The following is a 23393-nucleotide window of genomic DNA, read 5'->3' as shown; positions in this document are numbered from 1 at the left end:
GCCCTGTAAAAGGGACAGGGACCAACTTCTGGGCTCAGTAAGGCCCCAACCCTGCCTGTCCTGCAGTGTGTGTGCCCTTCTGGAATATTTGGAATAATTAGCAAGTGAAAGCAGCAAGTTAGCCCAGGGAGTGCCAGGCTGGCCTACAGCCAAACTCAGGACGGAGAAAGAAAGGGGCACGGGGAGAAAGCAGTCCATGGAGGCCCATTTTTTACCGTGTGTGTGTGTGTGTGTGTGTGTGTGTGTGTGTGTGCGCGTGCGCGCAGGGACCGGATAGGGAGGTGGGTCCCAGGCAAAGCTAGGGTGAGGGGATTGAAAGGTATGCTGGCTGAGTGTCACCTAGATACACATGTCCCATGCCTCAGTTTCCCCTCAGAACTCTAGTAGTCTGGTCCCTCATAGTGTGACTGAGTCGGGGAAGAGGGTCAGAGCACCCTATTCCCATTCGCTGGTGGCCTTCTTCCTCCCCAAACTGGCACTGGGCCGGGTTGGGTGAACGCATGCCCGAGTGGGAAGTTGGGTGGGGGGGCCCTCAGACCTCACACCCCATCCCTCCAGGAGAGGACCTAGCAGGGGAGGGAGGTGCTGGAGACGGGCCCAGGCCATGGATGCTGACTCCTGAGGGGCGGGCGAGCCCAGGCAGGCCCTTGTGGCGGGGCAGGGCATGAGTCCCTGGGGTCTGGGTGGGGAGGCAAACCTCCTCCTTTGTCTCCTGCTCCCCTGGGGCTCTGGGCACAGTTCTCCCCATTGCGCAGATGGAGGCGCTGAGTCCCAGGCTGCAGGGGACTCCTGAGAGCCGCTTCTCGGCCCTTTCCTCCCCAGGGACACCAAGGTTGTGGGGAGTTCGTCTGGGGTCTCTCCACAGGCTCTCACTGCTCCCCCATCTTCCCCCCAGTCACTACTCCTTGGGTAGCGCCTCCCCTCAAAACCACCGACCCCTCGCCTTTCCCAAAGAAAGCTGTGTAGAAGTCCTTGTTCAGATTTTTTAAAAATTTAGTTTAAAAAAATTTTTATTGTAAATAACTTTCCATGAAAAAGGTTAAATTGCCCCATGTGGAGGGTGGATGCGGGACGTAGCCCTGGGGGTCAGGGTGGAGCAAGACCCCAACCCCAAGTGAAGGCAGGGGCGTGGGGCTGCCCCCTTCCTGGTCCCAGTTGTTCCAGCAAGCTCAGTCCCTCCCGGTTAAGTCTTAGCTAAAGCTACTCACTACATTAGTCTGTCTGTCCCCACTGCAGCTTGGCTGCTGGGCCCTAACCCCCCAAAACCTCAACTCCCTGCTGCCCTTAGCCTCAAGTCAGGTTCAAAGATTAGGGACTGACATCCTCCATCCTGCCCCTAAGGATGGGGCCAGGTGAAGACCCCAGAGGCCTTACAGAGCATCTCCTTGCCCTATCTTGTGCCCCCACCTCCTCGTTTCTGCCTCCTCTTTGCCCCCTCCCCCAGTTCATCCCCTGCCACTCTCCACCCCAGCCACTGCTGCCCTGGCCCCGGGGAGGCTCTGCCGGGAGAGGCCCCCAGGGGGTTAATTTGCTGTCACCTAATTAGCATTTGTTGTACCTGGGAACTTTCTCTGGATAGCGACCTGGGGAGGCAGGAGGGAGCAGGCGAGAGTGAAGTGGAGGTGCTCTGGGGAGGGCCTATTCTGTCCCTCTCCAGCCTTACCAGGCCCCTCCAGGCCTCCACTCATAGTGCAGGCCCTGTTAGCCAGTTCCTGGGGCGGGGAGACGCAGATCAATGAAACACTGTGTGTGGGGGCTGACGAGTGGAGGCGGCGATTCTGGTCCTGGGCCCCCAGTTCTCAGCCTCCTGGGCTTGAATCTGAGGACATCCTGGGCTGATAGCAGATGACCTCATGGGGCCAGCCTAGGGAGACCTGGCCCAGCCCCCTGCCTGGGCGGTGGGGTGTCCATGGGCCCGTGTTTGGGGGCAGTTCTGGGCCCTGACCTGGGCACTGTCTGGAGGTGGGGTAGGGCCCCACCTCTTACAAGAAGGCACCCACGCTGGCCCAGTCCTGCAGGTCAGCGGCCAGGGTGGCATCCCCCGCCTCGAAGAGGGGCTCTGGGGGTAGGCAGCCACTGCCGCTCTCGTCCCAGGGGTGCTGCAGAAAGGATGTGGCCAGGAAGGTCTCATCGAAGTCCAGGCTGTCGGCAGCCTGCTCCGCCGGAGGCCCCCAGGTAGTAGGGCAGTCAATGTGGTGGCCATGGACGGTGAGGTCCACGTCCCCATGCAAGGTGGGGCTCAGTGGTGGGCTTAGCTCCAGGGCCTCCAGGGTGCTCAGCTCCCCACCCAGAGTGCCAGCCTCAAAGATGGCCTCCCAGTCAAAGTTGCCTTTGAGAGGTTCCAGCTCGCCCTGTTCCTCCTGGGTCAGCAGCAGGGTGCTGGAGGGCCGCAGGACCTTGGCCACCCGCTTGGGCAGTGGCTGCTTGCGTTTATGCCCAAGCCTGCCCTCACCCACTCCCCAGCCCACCTCCCCTGTGGCCTCCTCAAACTCCCTCAGCAGTTGCTGGGCTTCGGTGTTCACCGTCAGTGGACCAGCCCAGGGTGCGGCGCTGGGCTCCTGAGCAGCGGGGCGGGCAAAAGCCGGGTGAATGTGGACCGCAGGCAGCCGCCGCTTCTTGAAGGCCCCGCTCAGCAACCGCTCAGCATACTGGGGGTCGATGCGCCAGAAGCCCCCCTTGCCTGGCTCATCCTTCTCCCGAGGCACTTTGATGAAGCACTTGTTCAGCGACAGGTTGTGGCGGATGGAATTCTGGGCACAGGGGGAGAACAAGAGAAGGAACTGCTAAATCAGTGGGGACGGTGGTGATGGAGTGGTGCCCAGTGCTCCTGTCCACGCTTCCCCGTCTTCTCTGTGATGGGGGAGGGGAGGACAGACCCACTGCTCTGACCAGGCGGCTGAAGCTCTGGGACACCAGCCACAGGGCACTGGGAGCCTGGAGTGCTGTCGGGGGCTTTTGTTCTCTGTTGCTGGGATATCTGCCTGCTCAGTCATCCGAGCTCTGAGCCGCAGGGTGGCTCTCAGTGCCACCCCCGTCGCCTGCCCTCCCTCCCTCCTTACCCTGGTGCTTGTGGTCCCTGGCCAAAGCCCTTGGCTCCCCCAGGGCCTGGATTGCCATCTCCCTCGCCTGGCCTGGCTAGCCCTCTCTGTGAAGTGAGTGAGTGGGTCAAGGGAGGGGGCTGGGCATACAAGGACGGTGTGTGTGTGCTGGAGGGGGCAGATCTGGTGACTTTCCTTGTTTGTGGAGTAGATCTGCTGGCCTGGGCCTTCACCCCCCACAGCTGTCTCTTCCCACCCCAAGCTCAGTTGATTATTATCTAGCCAGGAGCATAGGGCTCATTCCTGGGGCTTGAGCTGCACAGGCTTAGGCCTGAACTTCTGTGAGGGCATGAGTGGCTGGGGACTGTGTTTCTGTGGCCTGGCCACTTTGGGTGCACCAGGGAAGAGTGGGCATCCTTAGGCCTCTGACTCCGACTAGCCCTGGATCCTGACTGTTGAAGACTCTCAGAGTGATGTCTACTCAGCGTCAAACCCATGGTCCTCCTGCCTTGTCCATTCTTGGGTGCCTAGTTTTATCCTACCCATGCTGGAATATGGGGGCCTAGTCTCGTACAGCAGGCAGATGGGTGGATAGTACCCCCCAACAAGGTCGGGATGTTTACATGGTGGCCTGGGCCCCTTGGCTGCTCTGTGCCAGGTTCTGGAGACTTGGAACACAAGCCAGTGCAGCAGGCAGAGCCCCTGTGGAAACCACCTGGCTCAGGTAATTGTCCCCCCAGGGAGTCGGCTGAGAAGAGGGGGAGTAGAGGCAGGAAACTGGGGAGGGGTTGAAGTGGGGGCTGGGCAGCAACTTTATGAAGGCCCAGACCCCCTCCACTGGGGCTGCTGATCTTTACACCCCCAACCCTTCCCACTACTGTCCTCCCCAAACCGACTGCAAAAAGGCAGGATACAGAGCCTGAGGGGCAGGGGGCGGCCACCTCCCTTGCATTTTTGAGTCTAGCTCTGACAAACCGTCCTTGGGCAGGACAGTGTCTAGGATTCTAGGACTCGGGACAAGAATGTGCCCTCAGCCCATAACCCTCCCCAGGAAACTCTGCCCATGCCTAGTCTAGCCCTGGTTTTTGGGCTGGGCCTGCTGGATAAAAAAATTGTTCCCCTTTGAATCTCCATGATCTTTACACTAAAGCCATCTGATCCCAGGACACTGTCCCTCCTCCCTCTCTGGAAGTCAAAGGCAGTGAGTTCCAAGAACTGGGTTCCTTCGAGGACCTCGGAGGTCGCCCTCCCATGGAGGCCCTGGTTGGATGTGCCTACTTGGTCTTGGAGATCTGGGATGGTCCAGTGAGATGGGAGGAAGGATTGGGGAGCGAGCAGACGCTGCCCGCGCCTCCCCTACCTGCCAAGTGGGATCAGCGTGGCGGAAATAGCAGAAGTTGTCCGTGATCCACTTGTAGATGGCCGACAGGGTGATCTTGGTGGCCTTGCTGGCCTGCATGGCCATGCAGATGAGCGTGGCGTAGGAGTAGGGAGGCTTCACGTGCGGGTTGGTGGCATAGTCCACGTCGTCGGGGGGCGGGGCCTGCAGCCCTGGGGGCGCGCTCCGCGACGTGCAGGATGATGTGGGCTTGCCTGGCGTATGCGGCTGCCCCAGGCAGGCGGGGTCCGCCGCCATGGGGGACCCGGGCGCCGCGGAACCTGGCACCTGGTGATAGCCATGGGGGTCCGTACCCCCAGGGGGAAGAGAGGGGGCCTTGGCATTGAGGATGGAGAATTCCTGCAGCCACTGCAGGCTGGTCAGGCTGTCATCCAGGGCGTCGGGCTCCTCCAGGCAGCCCTCCGGCCCGGCCTCCTCCACCGGTCCTGCTCCCGAGAGGCGTAGCCAGCTCTCCGCCATGTCTGCGGGGACTCTCCGAGGGGGTGGTCAACATCCACCGGCCGAGCTGAGTGGCTCGCCGCGCTCTCTGGCTCTCTGGCTCCCGCGGCTCCGGTTACAGAGCTTCCTGAAGGCGAACTTCCATCCCGCGAGCCGGGAGTCGCCTCCTTCCAATACGAACGCGGTGCCTGCCTGCGGGACCAGAGTGGGAGCTGAGCGCTCTTCCCCCGCCGCGGAGGGGAGAGGGGGCGTGCACGGCGGCAGCCGGGAAGCGCCCTGTGGTGCCCCGGGTCCGACCCCACCGCTCCTCCTGGCTCTCCCTGTTTCTCTTCGAGGTTTTACTGGACATGCGAGGAAAGGGAGTAGGGCAGCCGAGGGAAGAGCGACGATGGTAGAGTATCCCTTTCTCTCGAAGAGCAGGCAATCAGGACCCCTCCCCTCGCAACAAATGGAAACGGGGCGAGAAGTCCTGGTAGGGCAGTGCGACAGGGCGGGGACAGGGCTGGTCCCTGAAGAGATACTAGGATGAAGGGTCACGGGAAGGGGACAGCGTTAAGGGGGGCGGAAAGCGAGTTCGTCGAAAGTCCTCAGATGTCAGCCCCCGAGCCCACTTCCGCCGGGAACCGAGGGGAGACCGGGCTGGTACCGATAACCGCCCTTCCCCTGGCCCACAGCCTTCCCGTCCCTTACCTGGCTCAGAGCGCAGCCCGGGCCAGAGGAAGGTTCTGGAAGAAGTTCCTCCCACCCCCCGCGGCTCTCTGCCCCAGCTCGAGGGCCCCAATAGCGCTCCTAGTCGCCCCCCCCGCCCGACGGCGCTTCTCTGAGCGCCAGCGGCCCCGGGGCCGGCATTAAGTAGCGGCTCCAAAGGCTTCTCCTGCTGCCATGGCGACGCTCCGCCCCCATAAACAGCTTCCGCCGCTGCCATTGGCCAGCACGTCTCCAAGGAGACCGCGGGCCCTTGCTACGCTCTCTGGCGGCAACTCTCACCGAACTCGCTCCTTTGCCGCCCTCTCCCGCGCCACCCAGCCCCCTACCCGCCACCGCGTCCGGGATCTCTGCATTCCCGCCCGAGGGCCCCGCGCTGGGACCGGAGAGGCGCGCGGCTCCTGCCCGAGGCCCCGGGAACCGCCTCCAGTCCCTGTACCCGTCGAGTCTGGCTGCTTCGAGGCGTCGATGGCTCCTGGGACCGAATCCGGGGTTCCAGGGGCCAAGGCAGGGAGCAGGCTCAGGCTTGGGAACCGTATCCTTGGGGTTTTCTTTCCTCCTCTCTGGGCCGCGAGTGGCACTTTCTCATGTTTCTGCGGCCTCCCCCTCTCTCCCGACCCTGAGTGTCCTGTCTGGTGCCCGCAGCAGGTCTGACTCTCTGATGCCATCTGCCGCTCATATTCTCAGAAACCGCCACACCGCTCGCAGACACCAAGGCGGTAGGGTAATCCAGTGTTTCCCGGTAAGCAGCTTCCTCTGTCTCCTATCCTCAGCAAGACTCCCGGAAGCCCCGATATTCCAGAGGCATCTGCAAAGGTGCCCCCTCTCCCTGATAGCCGCGGAAGTAAAGCCAGTGGGTAAAAGTCACCAACTTGCCAAATTCTCCTAGTGGGGTCATTTGCCCAGTTAATTTCACCATCTAAGTGAGAGGAACTAAGACTAGGGGACACTGGGGATTAGCACTCCCTCCCCCCTCTCCCGGCCTCCCTCCTGTCACCAGCTTTCCTACTGTTTAATTATTGAGGAGCTGCAGTGTTGGGAGTTCTCCGGTTTAAAAGCAGCTCTGCCCAGGAGTAGCGATGGGGGCTGAAGGCTTGGTGCCCAGAAGGTCACGCAGAAAGCCAGACAGTGGGCTCCCACCCAGCAGCATGCCTCGCCCTCTCTTCTCTACTTCCATATCCTCTCCAATAAACTATTAAAGAGTGCCTGAGGAACTCATACCCACCACTACAAATTAGCCTACTTGGTAGATAACAGCTCTCCTCTCCTTGTAAACAGTTTTATTCATTTTTAAAATCATGCAGCAATCCATAAATATTGCATTCTTGATGTCCCCACTGAAGTGTGCCCACAAGTGTACTCCAGAGTGAGAGGGGGTACACAGATGGCACCAACAGCATCACACACACACACACACACACACACACACACACTTGCACACACCAGGTGTGCAGGCCCTAAAGCAAAGTGAGCAACTGGAATGCCTGCAGGTGGAGAGGACCTAATTCCCAGGTGAGACAGCTTAGTGTTTGGGTCTGTGCCCAGGAGTTGCCCCACTGGGGGGTATAAACTGGTGGGATGGATTTGGGTAGAAGGCAAAAAAGCTCTGTGAGGAAACCAGGATCACCAAAGCACCCCAGGGCATGGAGAATGTAGACCTAGTGTAGCTCCAAGGAGCCACCCCCCCCCCCCCCCAAGTTATTCGGTGTCTTCAGGGAGAAGCCAGGCCCTATTCCACTCTGGGCAAATGCTGACAATGTGACTGTCTCACCAGATGATGATTAGGGCAGGAGGGTGGCAGCTGACCTGTCCCCAATGAGGCCTACCCCTTCAGGCTGTTTCTGCTTGCCAAGAAATGAGAACAAAGCTGTGGGTGGGGAGAAAACAGGAACTGAGCAACCGAGTAAAGGGCAGTCTAACCTATGGGTGTCTCTGTACAGAACTGAGGTCTTCCTAGGAGAGGAACAAACACTTGCTTTGAGGGACAAGGACACTCTGGGAAGGGCTGCCAGTAATGGCTTCCACTGGCCACTCTGTTCACCTGAATCTCCTGCATCTCAGCTACTTGCCTCATCCTCCCAGGTCACACTGCAACTTCTGCTGGCCCTGAGAGGAGGGGGTTCTGTGCGCCCCACCTCAGGCTAAGGGAAGTTCCCTGTTGCTGCTAATTCTGGGGCTCATGCTTCACAGAAATCTGAGGTGGGGTTATTGCTCAACTTATATTGGCTTAAATCTTAAGTATGAAAGGGGCTGTCGGAATGCTGCAGGAAGGGACATTAGTTGTAGTACAGAGCAGCAGGGTCCACTGCAGTATTCAGAGGGCAGATGCACATCAGGACCTGAAACAGTCATCATACTCCTTGACTCTGCAGCCACAGAGAAGGTGCAAAGGACACACTGGGCACTGGGATTTCTTTTCTTTTTGAAGGCTCTTCTAGGGTAACAACTGCAAATCCTAAGACAACCTGTCCCAGTGGCACAGCCTAAGGCTCTCCCACATCTCATCTTCACAAATATTTGTTTCTAACAACTTTTCCCAAACAATACCACATCCCACTAAACAACCCCCTATTCCAAAAACCAGTGGACAAGGCATCTAGGCATGTATTTAAGAGTCCACTAGGATGAGAAAGGTGTGACACCCAACTGCTTCTGGGCCAGCCTCACTGGCAGGCTCTCTGTGCTGATTAGAATAGTCATCTCTAAATCGCCAATTAGCCTCCCCTTCACCTATCATGCTCAGAAGTCTAGACAGCAGAGGAAAACAGAGGATGGGGAGGGTCCTGGAAGTGAAGCCCCAACACTGGCTCCCAGGTCACAGCCTGGTCTTAGCTCAAGGCTCTCCACCATTTCCTTTGGTGATCCTCGGCACCACTTTGAGAACCACTGGTCCATCTCTCTCAGTCTATTTCTCCAACTATTAAAAAAAAGGGGTGGAGATGGGGGCAAGAGGCCGTAGTGAAGACAAAATATGGTAACGTACAACAGTCCCAGCACTCTGCATACAGAGGTGGTCCAGAGGTACGCTTCTTGAAATGTCACCTCTGGTAGAGTCCCGGGCCTCCCCACCTGATCAGAAGGCTTCTTGAAGGGTGATCATCACTAGGCTCTCAGATTCAGGGCTCCTTCTGAAGCAGACAGGCACATGAGATGCAGACCAACTCTGCTACCAGAAGGAAGACCTGGTTTTTTAACCAGCCTCTGGATGCCACCATCTCCCTCATCCTTGAGAAAGTGCTCCTAATGCTTTGTGAGGGAAACCACATACAGTGCAAGATGGCCTCCCTCCTTGCAGCAGCCATCCCCCAACCACCCTTGGCTATGAGGTTCCAGAGACTAGAAACTACCAGATGGGTGTTGGTAACAAAGTTGCCAACACTGAGTCGGCTTAGTCTACCCCATGAAAGGAGAAAAAGATGCAGAACAAGTAACCCCAGGCTCTTGGCTCCACCTGCTGATCAGGTATAGCAGATGCAGTCCAGTCTCTGCAAAGGGTCTCATGGGTTGGAGCTGCAGTTCTGCAGTTCACTGAGTGGCATCAGCTCAGGAGGAGAAAGGAGGGCTTCCTGTCCTTTGTAAGAGGAAGGATCATGGTACCAGTAGATGAGTAGTGGGAGGAGTGGCTTGAACTCCACATCTAGCTTTCATGTGAATATCAAAGTCCACACTGAGTTGCTGAGCACGCCTGGGAGGCCAGTGGTCCAGTGAGGATGGACGGAATGCAAGGATGGGGGCCCAGGTACTGGGCAGGTGCTCTCAGACAGCCAAAGGACCCCAAATGCAGGCTCTGTTCTCGGGGTCCTCCAGGCTGCCAGAGGATAAGCGCCGGTGCTGGGTGTTCAGACGGCTGACCACGTTGTCATCTGACTGCCAGGTATCTGGAGAAGAAACGTCAAAGGTTACAGGAGCCCGTCCAGCCTTAGGCCAAGTCCTCTTGGCATATCGCGACGGGGAATCTGGGAGTTTGACACGGAAGCTAGCAGGATGTGTGTGACCTGAAACTCCAGAACGCACGAGAAAGAACAGGAAGAAGCAGACACTGACGATGTGGAGGGGCTGTTCCCACCCCCATGAGCCAGGTACAGTCACTGCCATGGTGGCCCACAGACAGAGGGGGACATGACAGATGTACCCTAGGATCCACTCTGGCATGTTAGTTATTTGGTTCTGGAGTTTGTCTGTGTTGTGAGACAAGGGAAAGGAAACTGGGCCTAGCTATTTCCTAGGGCAGGTGGAATTGGGAAGCAGTGAAGAGCATGCTAGTTCCAGCCCTCAAGTGTTTGCTGTGGGAGCCAAATGGGGAGCAGGAAGGGGCTGCCACCCAGGGGGTGCAAGGGACAGAGGCACTCAGTCAGAGGGCGGGGTGATGATCCGGCAGCCCTCCCCCACCTCTCTGCTTTTCATCTCTTCCTGCCCTGGAGCAGCTGGTGCCGGCAGCTCAGGAGACGCACCGGGCTAGAAACCCATTCCTGGTGCCTCTCTGCACACATGCTAGTTGTGTACAACTTTGTTCACACATACCTGGGCTTCACGCTTACAACATGCTAACTGTGTGGTCCTGAGCAATGGCTTTCTCATCTGCCATATGGGAGGCATGTGCTGCCCTCAGGTTTGCTGTGAGGACCAGGCAACCATCAAGGGGCTGAGCCCTGATTGGCAGAATGTGCGAGCAACCATCCCCCAGGCTTTGTTCAGACCACACTCCTATCTCCCCTGCAAATGGGCTCTGCCTGTCCATTCCTTCCAGGGCAGCTAGAGCCACCTCCACCTGTGGGATGAAGTCCTTTCCCTGCTGTGTAGGAAAGCCCTTTGTCCCATGGACCCTCTGGCCTCCCCTCACAAGGCGCCTCCCAGCAGCCTGACCTCCACTTCCCTCTTCACACTGCGGAAACCACAGGCCCCTTCACTCCTCCATCACAGGTAAGCACCTCCTGGTGCTGGCCATGGTGTGTTCATTGTTATACTCCAGCGCCCAGCATGGCACTGGCCCATCAGAGGGCTCCTTCAGGGGTCAAGGTCAGCCAACTCTAGAGCATGGTTCGGAGCTCCTGACACATGGCTGGGATCAGCCTAGAGTTTGGCCAGCTCAAGACATGAAACCCTTTAGTGGCAGAAACACTAGAATGAAGCAGGTATCAAGTGCTCATGCCCTGGCATGTCCTGGTGTAGCAGTCCATCCTGGGGATAACAGCAGTGAGTGTGGGGGAGCCCAGGGGAAGGGGAGTGGACATCCAAACTGCCCATGGGATCTCTACTCCTTGAGACACGAAGGTGCTTCTTCCCCTCTAAGCGGGGCAGGAGGAATATCAGGCAATCCTGCCCATTCGGTCAGGAACCCCAAATAAAATGAGTTGTTTGTTCATTTATATAATTTGGTAGATCTCATACCTATTCCTCAATGTTTATGGGGCAGGACTCCGGAACTGCGGCTGTTCAGTAGGAAAGACCAAAAGCAAATGGTAAACAAGAGAGAAGACACACATGCACACACAAATAAAAACAGCAGCAGCCACACCACTACCACCACCGCCACAGCTGCGGGCACACCAGGGGACTGGGCCAAGAGCTGCCCAGGAGGCTGTCAGGACTGAACTCACGGAAGTCTTTGTGCAAGCTCTACCTTCCAGGAGCCTTAGCCAGGGCTGCAAATCAGCTCCTAGTGGACCAGACTCAAGACTCAGATGGAAGTCTCTGGCAAGAGGAGAGATGGCTGCAGAATGAGACACCTTTCTCCTGGAAAGCCCCACCACTGCCCCTCCCCAGTTTGCTCTGGGGGCAAGCTGGCTGCAGAGCAGACCCAGTGCTAAGGAAGACACCCCTCTTAGGTCTGCCATGGTGGCCTGCTGGATCCAGCCCACCCTCCAGCCAGCAAATGGAGTTTGGGTACTTGAAAGCCCTCGGGAAGGCACAGGGGCTTTCCAGCTGACTCCTGTTGGGGCGATCGGAAGTGGGGAATGAAGAGACCTCTGGAGGCAGGTGTGGGAGCACTTGAGGGAGATCTGGCATCCCCAGTCCTGCCTCTAACTAGCCCTGATTACATTTTTTTTAAAGACAGACACAATATCTTTATTTTTATGTGGTGCTGAGGATTGAACCCAGTCCCTCCCATGTGCTAGGCAATTGCTTTACTGCTGAGTTACAACCCCAGCCCCCTAATTACATTTAAGGGCTGTGATAGTTCAATTGTTTTTGCAACTTCTCTCCAGGGGAAATAGAAACTTAATTTAGATTTTCCCTTAGTGTCTACAATGTGCAAACTTTCCTAGCAGCATCTTAGACTTGGGTTATGAAGCCTGGAGAGAGGAGTGAATTGAATTCATGTCTCGATAAGATTTCATTGGACATGCCCAGTCCTGTACAATGCAATGATTTTAAGCTAATATTTGTATTTACACTAAAAAAACCCAAGTTATCTTTGCCTTTTTACTCGAGAGCTTGTTTGGAGGTTCTAGAAGGGGAGTGTCTGAAGAAAGGTCCTCCTCTGTTGGGGAAGGTCATTCTCTTTGGCTGAGCAGGCAGCTTTGGGAGGGACATACATGAAGCGGTGAGGGAGGAAGAGGACACCTGCCTCGCCAGCCAGATGAGCTGAACTGGCCCTGCTGTCAGCAGGGGGACAGGTGACAGCCAGAGTGCCCTCACATCCCTTTTTGCCTTCTTCCACCACACAGACCATCCAGAGCCTTTCCCCAGAACTGTCACCCGCCCACATCACCTCCTGCCACCTAGGGCGTATTCCACTCCATTCCTTGGCACCACCTCAACTTCGCATGGCTATGAAATCCTACTTTTACCCCCTGTCAGCTCAGACTCCCCCCTTGGAGAACCTTTCAGAAGCAATCTCAGGACATTCCATTCCCCAGTGTGGAGAACCAGAAACCCACTCTGAGTCTTGGGCTCTAGAAGACCTGGAAGCTTCTTAGGGGAAGAGGGGTTGGAATTACCAGGTGCCCACTAACCCAGTATGAGAGAAGTGGTGAGGAGGGGTCTTTTGCAGAGCAGTGTGAGCATGGCACAGGGCGAGCATAGTGCTCCCTGGGCCCCGCTCCCCACTGGACTCCCCTGGAGGGGGCAGCAGGCACTTGAAAAGGGAAGCAGACTCAGGCAGGGACCAGTGCGCAGGAAAACAGTTCTGATGGGGAACCCTGCCTGCAGGAACCGCAAGGAGCAGAGCTAGCCTGGGCGTGTCTCATGGTAGGGTGGGAGTCTGACTGCACAGCTGAGTGTGCAGATGCTCAGTTGGTCCACTGGGCCTCCACAGTGGATTCTCCTGTCTGATACTTCCTGATACTTCCAGAGACTCTCCCAGCTTTGCTATTGGTATAATGCTAACAGCAGAACCAGAGAAACATTTTGCTAAGAGAGAAGATGCACATTCCCTTTCCCACCAGAGCCTGTGGACCTCTGCTGAGGACATGATGGACATTTACAGTACTTATTTATATCTAAGTCCCTCTCCCAATAGCTGCCACAGGTGTTTGATTTCATGTCTGGCCAAACTGTGAACCCAGTTTAATCTCAAAACTGCTGGCTCTAGAAGTCACCATGAGGAACTCCAGGGCTACTTCCTTCCATCTGGTCTTGCTGCCCTCCCCTCCCACAATTCAGGAAGGGAATAAATATCAATAAACATGTTGGCTAGAGGGAGTTAGGAAGAAGAAGAAGGAGCAGAAAGAATAAGCTCAATTTCTACCAGCACTGTTGACTCACACAATTTCCAGCAACTCCCTCTGCCAAAAAACCAGGAGTGTGTGTGGGAGCCTTTGAGGGGTGCTGACTGGCAGAGAGCTGCCACAGAGACAGGCAGAGCTAGGCAGAGGTACCATCCTCACCCGACTGGACAAAGGATGCCAATGAAAAACAAATCCTTCCCACAAATCTTCACCACTGAAGCATGCCCATTTATGTGGAACAGAAATACGTTCTCACAAATATTTCTTCTAGGAAAATCTTAGCATATTGAATATAGGCCCTTGTTGGTTAGGAAAAGAGACCTTGTCTACAACCATAGGCGAGAGCCCTCAATGTGCGCACGCCAGCAAGCTCGGTGTTGGACTGGGCAGAGGCAGGACAGTGCTGGCACAGAATGAACATGAACTTTCACAGTCAGGTAACGTAATGAGTTAAAAAATAAACAAACCAGACAGACAGATCTACATTTGGCAAAAAGACGTGAAACACAAACGGACAGACAGAAGCAAGGTCAGGAGTGGGAAGGCAGGGAGTGAGTGAGCCCTGATCCCAAGCAGCTCCAGGCCAGGCCTAACTGGGCCGGAGGCGGCCACATGGGTCGATGCTCCTCCTCCAGCTCAAGCTGGAAGGGGGACTGCCCTGTGCCTGTGCAGGAGAAGCAGGAGAGCGGATACTGCCTCTGAGGGCCTCACTGAGGATCAAGAGACCCGGCAGTATCTTCAGGACAAACTAGAGAATGATCAAAGTGCCCTTTGGAAGGCTGGAGGAAGCGTCTCCGGGAACTCTGGCTTCTCCCAACACAAGCGAGCGTGGGGCCAGGACCTGCTGGGGCCGCGTCTGGCACAGGCTGATGGAGAGTGGCAACCACAGGAGGTGGTGTGGCTGCAACACCTCCAGCCACTTCGCGGAGCGAGTAAAGCACTGGACCCAGGCGTGGCGGTTCTGAAGCTGAAGCAGGTCTTCATTCAGGGGATGCTGGAGAGGACTGCAAATAGCACAGTGTGAAGGGCGTCTCTGCAGTGAGACCAGGAGGGGCCGGCAGACCTGGTCCACTTGGGTAGGACTTGGCTTTTAGAGGAGTGTTCTTGGAGCCCTTGAATGAGCACATGGAGGTCAGTGCTCAAGTGTGATTAACAAGGTTGCTTTATACAGAATTATCCTAGACTCCATTTAGTATGCTGAAAAGAAATAGGGGAACACTGACAAGCTTGACTGATTTTTTTTTTTTCAGAGCTGGGGATTGATCCCGGGGCCTCACACTTGCTAGACAAGTGCTCCACCATTGAGCTGTATCCCTAGCACTCCCTGATCAAATTTAAAGTTAGGGCTCCAGGGAGCAGAGTCATCCCCGACTCCTGGCCCCTCCTCTGGGATCCAAATCATGTGTGAGATGCAACTGGTAACCTAAAGCTCAGGGGGTCACAAAGCCATTTGCTGGCCTATAAAATGCTGACTTTCAAATGCCTTTCAGATCCTAACTCGAACGTGTCCTCTCTCTGAGGAGCTACGACTTCACTTTTAAAGGGGTCAGGCTCTCTTCCTAGGATCTTCACAGAGAGGTATTTGGCTGTCCAAACTTCCTGCTGATGAAAACAAGACACCACCTGACAGGGCATCTGCTAGATCAAGATGGAGGGGGCGTGGTCAGGCCCAATGGTGAGAAGAGGACTCTTGGCTCCTCTTCCTATCCCAGTATTCTCAGAGCAGGAGTCACTCTGCAAAAAACTCAAGGGCTCTTCGGAGGCCTTCTCACTTCCTCTCAGAACCTTAGCACACCCAGGCCTCGGCAGGAACTGCACGGCAAGAGTCGGTGTACCAAGGGTGGGAGCGAGGGTAAGAGCAGAGGGAGGTCTCCCACCAAGCTCATGTTCAGCAGACTGCCACTCACCGGGTAAGCAGACCTCAGAGCACAGCTTATTGTCCAGTGCTTTCACGCTTGCGATGTCAAAGTCATTGTTATTGTCACACTCCATACCTAGAAAGGCGCATGTCCTCTGGCCTGTAAGGGAGTTAATGCAGTTAGAGAGGGGCTGGCTATGTTTTTCTCTGCTTTGCTGTCCTTAAAATAAAAATCTTAAGGATGGAGACAAAAAATAAAATCATATGTTAAAAAAAAGACAATAATTAAGTGGGTAAAGAGCAGACAAAAAAAGGAATCAAATCGTGTGGGCATGTCTGGGTTCTCGCACCATCCTGATTTGTTTCCCTCGTTGGCCCCTTTCTAGCTCTGCTCCCTAATAATTCAGATCATTGCAGATGGCTGTGGGACACAGGCTCTGCAGAGACCACCAGGGCGGGCAGCTGTGCCCAGGCCAAGCTGCTGACACTGCGGCTGGCAGAAGCTGGAGAAAGCCGGGGACAGTACTCTGCTCATGCCTGTGGCTATCTCAGGTCCAAGCGGATGTGTTTATGACCACAAGGCTCTGCAAAATGATAAACACATAAAACAACAACTAAAGGCCTTAGCATCCATAATTTTGCATTTCAAATCAGAATGACCACATTCACAAAATTATGATTTACTCTCTTGCAGGACTAAAGTTGTTGAGTATGTTTTCAGTGACTGCCTAGAAACCTACAGACATGTAAGAGGGGATGGGAACGTTCTAGAAGACCTTTTTTGAACTACCCCTTGTTTCCTTGGTGAAAAGGAGAGAAGAAAACAGATCCACTGCGTGCAGTCTACGGAATCCGGTGGAAAAAACCTGGCCACCCTGCACCCCTTAGAAGCAAATATCCTTTGGGGGAACTATTGCCCAGGGTGACTCTAGAGCCTGGGGCCCTAAAATCACCCACATAGCATGTGAAGCTTCAAGCCCTAGGCCGGTGTGCAGGAGTGGGAGGGGCCCTGGCCTCTGAAGTGGCCTCTCCTCAGGCTCTTGCTGGAGTGGAACCTGTCCAGTCTGCATGCACACCCTGACACACCGAAGCAACGGCCGACACTAAAGCAGAAGCAACTAGGATGACATCTGCTGGCATGACCGCTTCCAGGCCATGGCACATGTGTGCTTGGGAGGTGCCCTGGAGCAAAGGGGGATGGGAGTTTGGCTCCTGTGACATGTTCTGTGACTTTTCCAGCACCCCCTCTTCTTCCTTGCCTTCATTCCTTTACTTCCAGCCTCGCTGGAAACAAACTCTTCCAACTGAAGACAAAATTGAAGCCTGGGTTACAGAGAAGCTATTACCATGACAACCTGTGAAGCTCTTGCCTAGGCTGAGCTGCTGCAGAAACTTGCCTTTCCTTAGCCACCCGCTTCACGTGTCTGCTGCCTCCTGAGGGCTCCCTTACAGTCATGCCAGCCATTTTCTCCACTAAAGTGAAACCAGGCAAGCAGCCAAACAATCCTGCCTCCCAAGAGGATGACGCTGCTCCTGCTGCTCTACTTGGGGGCTGCTAGGGCAGCTCTGGGGCTCAGCTGGAGAACTGAGGAGGCAGGCAAGGGAGTGGCCAAGAAGGCACAGGGCCTACTGACTGCACGTACAAACCAGCTGTGTCTTCTGCAGCAGCCTCATTCTGACTTCCTGGGCTGAGTCCCAGGAAGAGCTAGGAAGGTCGCTGAGGTCACTGATACCCTGCTTGCCTCAATACCCTCAAGAAGACAAATGTTCTTCCAACAGTCACACAACTGAGCACTGCTGCCAAGTCACAGTGGCTATCCTTCCTTGATCCCTTAAGGAACACCCAGGAAAGAAACACAACATGAGGGCACATAGGACCAACCAGCTCTTTTACCATCTTCTTGCATTGGAGATCTATCCTCTTCCTCTATGACGTCATTTCCCTAGGACAGAAGGAAGTCCCCATGAGTCGACAAAGCAGTTAGAGGAGTATAGCGATTGACTAAAGACAGAATTAATCATCCCCATGGTACCTAACTCCAGGGCCCATGTCCACAGTGCACATCTCCCACCTGTGCTTAACATGCTGAAGAGGCCAGCGGAGGCTAGATCGGCCTGTAGTGTGTACACTCAGGTACATGCTCAGAATGGGCCATGAGGAATACCCTTGCTAACAGCTTAGCTGGCACTCTCTAAGGCAGAAATAAAAGTTGTTAAATGAAAAAGCAAATCATGGAGGAATCGAAACTTTCAGACACCCTTAGACTCCCAAACCCTATCCCGATGCCCTGTGAGAGAGGCTCTAGGACAGTGAAGCCGAGGACTGCGCAGCACTGAGACCCTGCCTGTCCCAGGATGGGCTCTCTGCTCAGGCCTACACGTGCCCCGGTGTCAGGGGCAGCCCAGCTGCCGTGCAGACGCTCGCACACTTCCAAGGTCCAGGGTCTGGCATGGAAAGGTCCCTCTTGAGCTCACTCCCTACCTACCACACTGGAGTCAGTGTGCCCTGCTAACTGGGATGGCACACACACCAGAGTGTGCTGCTCTTACCTCTACTCATACTCTAATTCTTCTTCTTCTTTTTTTTTTTTGTGATACTGGGGATTGAACCCAGGGTGCTCTACCACTGAATCACATCCCCTGCCCTTTTTAGTTTTTAATTTTGAGATGGAGTCTTGCCAACTTTCCTGGTGTCAAAACTTTGGATCCTCTCTTCTGAATGCCTGTAAAGGCCACTGCACTGGCACCAGTATTCCTCTTGACTCATCTAGGTGTGTCACCTGGGAAGGCTTTTTTTTTTTAACTTTAGTATTTTTATGTGGTGCTGAGGGTTGAACCCAGTGCCTCACGTGTGCTCGGCAAGTGCTCCACCACTGAGCCACCACCCCAGCCCTGGGAAGTCTTCTTCAGGGTCCCCTCTCCCACCCCAGCCCCAGTCAACAGCAGCAGTTCCTCTGGCTAAGGGAAGAGGTTCCACTCTCTGCTCTCCAGGTTACCTCTGCATCCTGCTCTCCAGCTGGGAGGCCAGCAAAATTGCTATCTGGAGACTCTGCTGGCATCCCCTGCAAAAGAGCAACAAAGCCCAAGGGCACAGTTATGGTCTGTCATGACAGGAGTCTGGCCTAAGGGAAAGCCATGCTGCCCAGTGCTCCTGGGGGCTTTGCAGCTGGCTCTGGCATGGCCAAAGTGGCCTATTAAGCTACTCTGGACACACGTGCAGAGAGCATCAGGGCAATGCAAGTGCCCTCCCCTTACCTCTCCTTCTTCTGAGGGAACCCTGCTGGCGGCCCGGGGGGAAGGAAGGGCTCCTCCCTCCTCTTCAGTGCCAGGAGCGATGTAGGAGCCAGACATGGAGGAGACTGTGTCTGTGCTGATCTGGGAGGATGCCATCGACATGACTGACTGGGCCAGGCTGCTGCTGGCAGGGTCTTCGGAAACAGGAGTTGGAGAAGGGAGATGGAGTCAAGTTCACTGAGGAGCAGACCCCCTGGCTTAGGCATGGGGAACACAAGGGCTCCTTTGCCCTCCCCTGAAAAGGTTCTTTCTTTCTTTTTTTTCTTTTCCTATCTATGTATCTATCTATCTATCATAATGGGGATTGAACCCAAACCCAGAAGCACTTAACCACTGAGCTATACCCCCAGTCGTCCTTATTTTGAGACAGGGTCTTGCTAAGTTGCTTTGGGCCTCACAAAATTGTTGAGGCTGACCTCAAACTTGCAGGCCTCTTGTCCAAGCCTCCAGAAAGAGTTGCTAGGATTACAGGTGTGCGCCACCAAGCCCAGCTGCTCCTTTTAGAGCACCCTCAGGGACCGGTTTGCTTTTCCCCATCACAGTGGTGAGAAGACCTCCCACAGCTCCCTGTAGGAGCATGAGACCCTCTCCAGCTCAGGCCTCCCCTTGCTGCTCTCATCCCTGGAGGAGGAAGTGCCAGGACAGCTGTGGACTAAGTTGGGGAGCAGCTGCTCCCTGCTTCCTTACATACCTTCGGGGGAGGAGATGGTGGAAGAGAGTGGTGTCCCTGTGCAAGATGACTGGTCAACAGCCCCCGATGATGACAGAGTGAGATTCTCACTTTCTGGAGTGACAGCACATTCCTGGGGATAGGGGACACAAGAGAATATGAAGCAAGCACAAGTCAAGCACACTGGAAGGAGGGGTGAGAGCAGGGCCTGGATAGGAATGAGGAAGAAAGGGGACACTGGGAAGGACAAGGTCTCCTGTCGTCATGGACGTGAGTGTCATAAGAGGCAGCACTGGGGATTCTCTTCTATCAACACTGCTCCTCAGTCAGGGTCTGGAGTGACTGTCCCCAGGGGAGGTGCAACTTCCGTCAGCACCTTCTGCCTGAGGCTCAGCATCTGCTGGGGCCACACAAAGACTGCAGCTCCGGTGACACAGGTCACCCAGCAGCTGTGACATGGGGACACCCCCGGTTTCCCCAGAGTCATGAAGAGCTTTCTTTCAATGGAACGGAACACAAAGCCAGCAGGGGCTTCACTGCCAGAAGGACATCTTATAGATGTCCCACGGCTTCCAGCCCAATCCATCTGAAACAGACATCACCTCCGCTCCCCGACAGTCACTGGGCACACAGCCTCTCCATCCCGGGCAGATGCAAATTCTACTGACTGCTCCCCAAGATCCACTTCCTCTTCTGCAGGTGGTCTTCCTTCATCTGGGTTCCGGCCTGGGCGCCTGAGCTGCCTCCTGGCTCTGCCGTCTCCTGGCTGACCCACGAACCCTCACTGTATCCCTGGCCTCCTCCAAGCCTCCACCAGAATGTTTCTCTTCCCTTACTTTCATGTCTAAAAAAGTTCAAGATTCAGCTCAAATGACCTCTATACCACTGCTTCTGATCTCCTCCATTTAATGAGATCATGTACATCTCCACAGTGACATTTTATGTCCATGTTTGGGGTGCTCTTTATTTCTACAGCACTGGTACATCTCATTCAGCAAATGCTTACTGGGCAGCGACACCATGCCAGATATCATGCTGGTACGTGACACCTGTGCTGTCTCACCTGGATCTGAGCTCCTGAGGGCAAGGGCACCTTATTGTCTTTGAAGGCCCCCTACACTTAGCTCTGTAGCCTGGACAGTGATGGCTAATAAACTGTGAAGTGAACGCTTAGCAGGGACTTTGGGACACACAGGGTGGAGAGTTCCAGTCTTCTGCCACTCTACCACACTGGCTCCTGATCCGTCCTCCAGTGCTTTCTGCGGCTTTGCGAGCCCAGACCCTTTCCTGAGGCCTCTGGGCAGCTCACTCTCCCCTGCTCTCATCCCTGCTCCTGGAACCGTTTCCAGCCTCCACACCCTTTCCCTCACCAGCATGCTGGTCTACATCGCCACGGGCACACATATGTCCTTTACTTAGCCCTTTGTGCCCATCCCCACCATGGGAGCATCATAAGGGCAGGTCTCTGTGGCTTCCCCACTGCTGCATCTCAGCACATGCTGGGGAACACACAGGCTTGACACAGGGTGAATTCCTGAATCTCAGGGAACCTTTGCAGTCACCACCTCCTCAGAAGATGGAGAAAGATATCTGATGAATAATGAAAGCAGGGACCTGAGGAGCCAGGGACCACAGGCAGGACAGGCTTGGTGGCCAGAACCCAGGGAAAGAATGTAAATGACCTCTCCAAGGTGCTGGGCTGACAGTCTCTGAGAGAGCTGAGTCTCTGACTCGCTGCAAGAGCGCTCATCTTCCTCTTCATGCAGCACAGAAGAATTCTGAGAAATAGACCTGTGAACATGCAGAGGGAAAAGCAGCTGTGTCTAATATCCATGGAGAGACCAGGGAGCTGGCCTGCGCTCCTCTTACCAGACCCCTCAGGAGGAGGACCACCAGGAGGACCCTGCTGCCCTGCCATCTGGAGCAACGAGAGGCGGGAGGAGCCCTAGGGGGAGACAGAAACCTCTTCTGCCTTTAGCTTCTTCAGTGACCTGCTGTGTGAACTTGAAGGAAACCACTGAAGTTGCCAGGGTCTCGACACTTTCATTTGTGAAACACCTTCCTTTACTCAGCTGCAGAAACGTGATTGTACCCCACTGGATTCAAACGTCTCCTAAGCATTTGAGACACAGACACGAGGCTCCCTCAGCCTCAGACTGACCTGTGCTTCCCAGGAGCCTCAGAGGCCCTGTCCAAGGTACAGGACATCCTCTTTCCTGTACCCCAGGCCCTCCCTGCCAAAAACACGAGAGGTGTGCCTAATGGGAATTCTCCCAAGGACCCACATGTCTTATTTCCATCTCTTGGGGATGGGTAACTTCCCCCAGTCTCCCCTCAGGCCTCCCGTGATGCTGAGCAGTTATGGGAAGAGCAGGAGAGCCTACCATGCCCAGAGCCCCCGAAGCCACCAGCATGAGGTGGGGGGGGGGGGCGAGGCACACCAGGGGCACGCTGGTGACCTACTCACTTGGAGAGACTCCTTTTGAGCTTGAGTCCTTGGCTGCTGCAGTCGGATAGGCGGTCCAGTGGGGAGAGTGTCCTGACAGGGGGCAGGTGGCCATCACTACCATAAGAAGGCAGCATCCCTGAAAGGTGGCCATCTCCAAGCACATGAAGTGGGGGGACTGCTGGGGATGGGGTGAGGGGCCCATTGAGGGCCTCCAGAAGAGACACCACTTCGTAACCTGGTGGAACATTCTCTGAGGACTAGCAGAATGAGAGACAGGTGGAAAAAATGAATTAAGTACTTTTTGGTTTATGGAATTATTAAGTTTCCTAATTGATGCTAAAAAACCATTTTCTTTATATCTGGTCTGGTGGGTCTGGCCAGAAAAACTTTTGTACTAAACATAGAAAAGACAGAAAGTCAAAGAACCACGGACTCCTAGATCCTGCTCATGGGTGAAATTTTTCTTAGTAATGTCTATTTTTTTCCAGGGCTAGAAATAAGTACTTATTAGTGGAAATTTGGAAAATGTATCAAAGTAACAGGAAAAAAAACACCAATAATCAATTACCCAAAGTAACTTTTGTTAGCATTTTAGTATATGTTCTTCCATTGACATAGTTATGATCAATCTGCAAGTGACAATTTTATATTCTGTTATTTCATGGAACATAAATATTTTTCTGGTTTTAAAACCTCTTCAGCTACATTCCCTTTTCAGTCTCCTATAAGTGCTGGGTATTTAAACGTGCTTAAGACATCCTACAGTAAACAATGCTCTGATGAACATTCTTGTATATAAATCTTTTACAGCACTGGGGATGTGGCTCAGTGACAAAGCATTTGCCTAGCATGCACAAGGCCCTGGGTTTTATCCCCTGCACTGTAAAATGAAACAAAACATGTTTTTCAGATTATTTTCTTGGTATTAAAACTTTAGATCTTAGATTACTAAGTATAAATGTTTTAATATATACAGTTGCTTTGTTTCTCAATGACTAAAAAAGGTGACTAAAGGTGAGAAATGGTATCCCATTTTAATTTACATAGTATTGATTTTTAATGTGGCTCAAATTTTTTCTATTTTTTGTGATGCTGGGGATCACACTCAGGCTTCATACATGCAGGATAATTGCTCTACCACTGAGCTGCATCCCACTCCTGGTTGAACTTCATATTTTTAATTTTTTTGTGATACTGGGGATTGAACCCAGATGCACTACCACCGAGCTATACCCCCGATACTTTTTATTTTTTATTTTGAGGTAGGGTTTCACCAAACTGTCCAGGCTGGCCTAGAACATACAATCCTCCTACCTCAGCCTCCAGAGCTGCTGGGATCACAGGTGTGTGTTACCACGCCCAGCTTGAACTTTAAAAAAGGTATTATTAACCAGCTTTATTTCCTCTCTTAAGAATTTTTTGGTTAGCTGGGCATGGTGACACACACCTTTAATCCCAATGACTCAAGAGGCTAAGGCAGGAGGATTGCAAGTTTGAGGTCAGCCTCAGCAACTTAGCCTCTATGCCGGGTTAGTTTTTTTTTTTCCCCCCTTTAAATAATTTGTGTTTGTTTTTTAATTCTGGTCACTTTTTACAAATCTTAAGTTTCAAATGTTTTATGTGGACAAAGCTATGGATTCTTTTTTTGTAGTTTTCCATTGCTAGCAAACTCAGAGTCCTCCCTCATCTAAAGTCAACTAGATAATCATCTACAATTTATTGTAGATTTTTAATTTTAATTTTTTTTTTTTTGGTTTGCTTTTAACATAGTTAACTAGTTACTCCATCTTGTATTCATTATCTGGTAAGGATTAAAGCACTAAACTGATTTTTTCCTCCCTAAATAGCTAACTAATTATCCAAGTACTGTTC

At 53.9% G+C, this 23393-nt stretch overlaps 2 protein-coding genes and 1 long non-coding RNA gene across 7 annotated transcripts in view; 1 reads left to right on the top strand and 2 right to left on the bottom strand.

The window, feature by feature from the left end:
- Window positions 1-975: 975 nt before the first annotated feature.
- Foxj1 (forkhead box J1) lies at window positions 976-5879 on the bottom strand. Of its 2 annotated transcripts, XM_047543409.1 has the most exons (3): window positions 5566-5879; window positions 4399-5067; window positions 976-2750 (listed from the first exon to the last, which is right to left on the bottom strand). In XM_047543409.1, the coding sequence occupies exons 2-3, from the start codon at window positions 4894-4896 to the stop codon at window positions 1983-1985; spliced, it is 1266 nt and encodes a 421-aa protein (XP_047399365.1). In that variant the 5' UTR covers window positions 4897-5067; window positions 5566-5879; the 3' UTR covers window positions 976-1982. The 2 variants fall into 2 exon arrangements, with proteins under 2 accessions (XP_047399365.1, XP_047399366.1); XM_047543410.1 differs by lacking the exon at window positions 5566-5879 and having other exon boundaries at window positions 4399-5544.
- LOC124979125 (uncharacterized) lies at window positions 5842-12034 on the top strand. The gene is made up of 4 exons (XR_007107635.1): window positions 5842-6322; window positions 9455-9659; window positions 10328-10500; window positions 10994-12034. It is a non-coding gene; the product is annotated as an uncharacterized LOC124979125 (long non-coding RNA).
- The window catches only part of Rnf157 (ring finger protein 157), a 75914-nt gene continuing 59342 nt past the window's right edge, over window positions 6822-23393 (bottom strand). Inside the window, exons 12-20 of one of the 4 annotated variants that reach the window (XM_047543407.1) lie at window positions 21540-21778; window positions 20755-20863; window positions 19094-19205; window positions 18364-18536; window positions 18105-18170; window positions 16991-17051; window positions 15158-15268; window positions 10969-11009; window positions 9321-9458 (exon numbers count right to left, since the gene is read on the bottom strand). In XM_047543407.1, coding sequence (XP_047399363.1) covers window positions 10969-11009; window positions 15158-15268; window positions 16991-17051; window positions 18105-18170; window positions 18364-18536; window positions 19094-19205; window positions 20755-20863; window positions 21540-21778 — 912 coding nt within the window. In that variant the 3' untranslated portion in view covers window positions 9321-9458. Of the gene's footprint in view, window positions 9459-10968; window positions 11010-15157; window positions 15269-16990; window positions 17052-18104; window positions 18171-18363; window positions 18537-19093; window positions 19206-20754; window positions 20864-21539; window positions 21779-23393 lie in introns of all 4 variants that reach the window. The other 3 variants (XM_047543408.1, XM_047543405.1, XM_047543406.1) reach the window with 3 other exon arrangements.

This window comes from Sciurus carolinensis, chromosome 3 (assembly GCF_902686445.1).
Source record: "Sciurus carolinensis chromosome 3, mSciCar1.2, whole genome shotgun sequence".
Lineage (NCBI taxonomy): Eukaryota > Metazoa > Chordata > Mammalia > Rodentia > Sciuridae > Sciurus > Sciurus carolinensis.
Note: the sequence above shows the minus strand (reverse complement) of the source record. Positions and strands in the feature narration are given on the sequence as shown.